The following is a 2364-nucleotide window of genomic DNA, read 5'->3' as shown; positions in this document are numbered from 1 at the left end:
TAAATTCAAGAATTTAGTTAAGACAATAACAAAGTCTTATCCATTAGAAAGAATTGATTAAATAACAGTTTCAAAAAAACTTACCATCTCTGCTATCTGTTCCTGCAGTCAAAGCATTAGAAATAGTATAAACCTCAAGAGATTTAGCAAAATAAATTCAAGTATTTAGTTAAGACAATAACAAAGTCTTATCCATTAGAAAGAATTGATTAAATAACAGTTTCAAAAAAACTTACCATCTCTGCTATCTGTTCCTGCAGTCAAAGCATTAGAAATAGTATAAACCTCAAGAGCATTTAGCAAAGGAGGAAGGGTAGAAGTCTGAGTAGCCTGAAGAACAAAAGAAGTGTCTGAAGAAGCAGTAACATTAGTAACATAAAGTTCCTTAACTTGTCCAAAAGGAGGAACAATAGGGGTTGAGAATTTGTTGTTGTCAATGTACATCTGAAAGGACCTGTTTCCAACTGCAGTTGGAATGAGTTCAGAGAAGTAAGTTGTGATGTAAACAGGGACTTGTTTCTTTGATGGGAGCCTGTTGATGAATTGAATGTAGTGATTGGTGCTTGTTGAGACAATGGCATTTTGGAGTGCAGATTCAGGTGGAACATCTTCTGATGTTGTCATGTCAATTCTTGAAAATTGATTATGGATCTCAGACAGCCCTATGCCATCTGCTGCTCTCCATATTCTATCATATATGTCATCTGGGTACCTGTACAATATTCCAATGGATTCTCAATTTTCATCAACAAGCTAACACAAGAATTTTAGATTTAACCAGAAACATGTTCTAGCTGTTTTAAGCTTGATTTCAACTATAAAAAATATATTAATTAAAATTAATGGTTAAAATTATTAGAATATCAATCTTCTAAAAATATTTACAATGTTTTCTTTTTTGTCTCAAAATCATTTTTGTTATATGTTATGATTATTTATCTGTTTTTTGTTAATAATTTAAACTTTATTAGAAAATCTAAACACATCTTATATTACTATAAATTGGTCAACTTACTGTGTCTTTTACTCTCTGAGTGAATTTTTAATTTTAAATGAATTTTGCATAAATTTAATAAGAAAAAAAATGTTATGTTCTATATTTGTTTATATATTTCCTCCAAAAATTGGTTGGCAATTTGAAATACCAAAAGCTTCATAGGAGTTAAATGTTTTATATATAATTTCATTTAATTTTCAATTGGATCAGCATCTATTGAATTGTATAAAAAATTTTCATTTAACCTTAATACTTTAAACATTATTTTACATTTCTAAACTCTATATGATGTACAAACATCTTTCAATCAAGGTTTCTTTAGTTTAAAAATTTTCAGACCAAGCTCCTTTACTTTTTAAAACTTTTGTATAGTAAAGGCGTTTAATCACAAAACTTTTCCATTAGAATGATATGGTTGAAAAACGATTTTAGCTTATCAGTTAAAAAAAATGCTTAAACTATAAGAGCCTAATTATATTCAAAGACTATATAGGTATCTAAAAAAAAATTGTAACGAAAGGGATTAAAAATTGGGAAGCTAGATATTGAAATGCATAAAAAAATTGACAAAGTTATAAATGAAAATTATGGCCATAATTCAGAAAATTGTAAATTCTAACAAATTATATTCTCAAGTATTAATGTATATATTAATTTTGGTTCACCAAAAATAAGTATGTACCAAAGCATAATGTATACATATATTAATTCTGAATACCTGATAGTTTGATTTCCACCAAAAGCATATCTCCATTGCAAAATCAAAGCATGATGGGAATCAACATGGCTATACATTTTTGGGTCCAAGCTACGTAGTTCAAGTGATGATAGGAAAGGAAGCATGTTAGGCTTTGTTTGAGCAACACATATACTAGTAAAGTTTCCCTTAGTCACATATATAGCTTCATAATCAACATAGTAATAATTTGATGTATTAACAGTGGCCCAATAGTTTCCATCAAATTGAAGATCAAAGATTGGTGGTGAGAATTTGTCATCATAATTCCCGTAGTAGAAGCTTGCTCTAGCAAGAACCTTTTCACCCTCTTGAACTTTGATGGAGTAGCAATGCTTCTTTCCATTTGGGAACACCCTAAGAGTGCTCAATGGATCATTGGAACCTAAATAGACTTGTTGAGGCACACCATGTTGGATGTATGAATCATCACCAACCCATCTTATGTTGTTTTGATCGGTGAAGGATTCGGAGGAGCCACAATCAATGCTAACAAATGTTGCATGTGATGAAGGGCTTAATTGTAATAGCACAAAAAGTGCTATGAATAAATGAAGAGTACTTCTCATGGTTATGACTTATGGTTGTGAAAGTGGGTTTTGTTTTTTTTTTTGTGTGTGATTGTATTTTA

General features: G+C 30.0%; 1 protein-coding gene across 1 annotated transcript in view; it reads right to left on the bottom strand.

Moving 5' to 3' along the window:
- LOC107641075 (uncharacterized protein At1g24485-like) overlaps positions 1–2328 on the bottom strand; it is a 5202-nt gene extending 2874 nt beyond the window's left edge. Inside the window, exons 1-3 of the mRNA XM_021123948.1 lie at positions 1716–2328; positions 237–712; positions 85–102 (exon numbers count right to left, since the gene is read on the bottom strand). Coding sequence (XP_020979607.1) covers positions 85–102; positions 237–712; positions 1716–2302 — 1081 coding nt within the window. The 5' untranslated portion in view covers positions 2303–2328. The remainder of the gene's footprint in view (positions 1–84; positions 103–236; positions 713–1715) is intronic.

This window comes from Arachis ipaensis, chromosome B05 (genome assembly GCF_000816755.2).
Source record: "Arachis ipaensis cultivar K30076 chromosome B05, Araip1.1, whole genome shotgun sequence".
NCBI lineage: Eukaryota > Viridiplantae > Streptophyta > Magnoliopsida > Fabales > Fabaceae > Arachis > Arachis ipaensis.
This window is presented reverse-complemented; position numbering and strand designations above follow the sequence as displayed.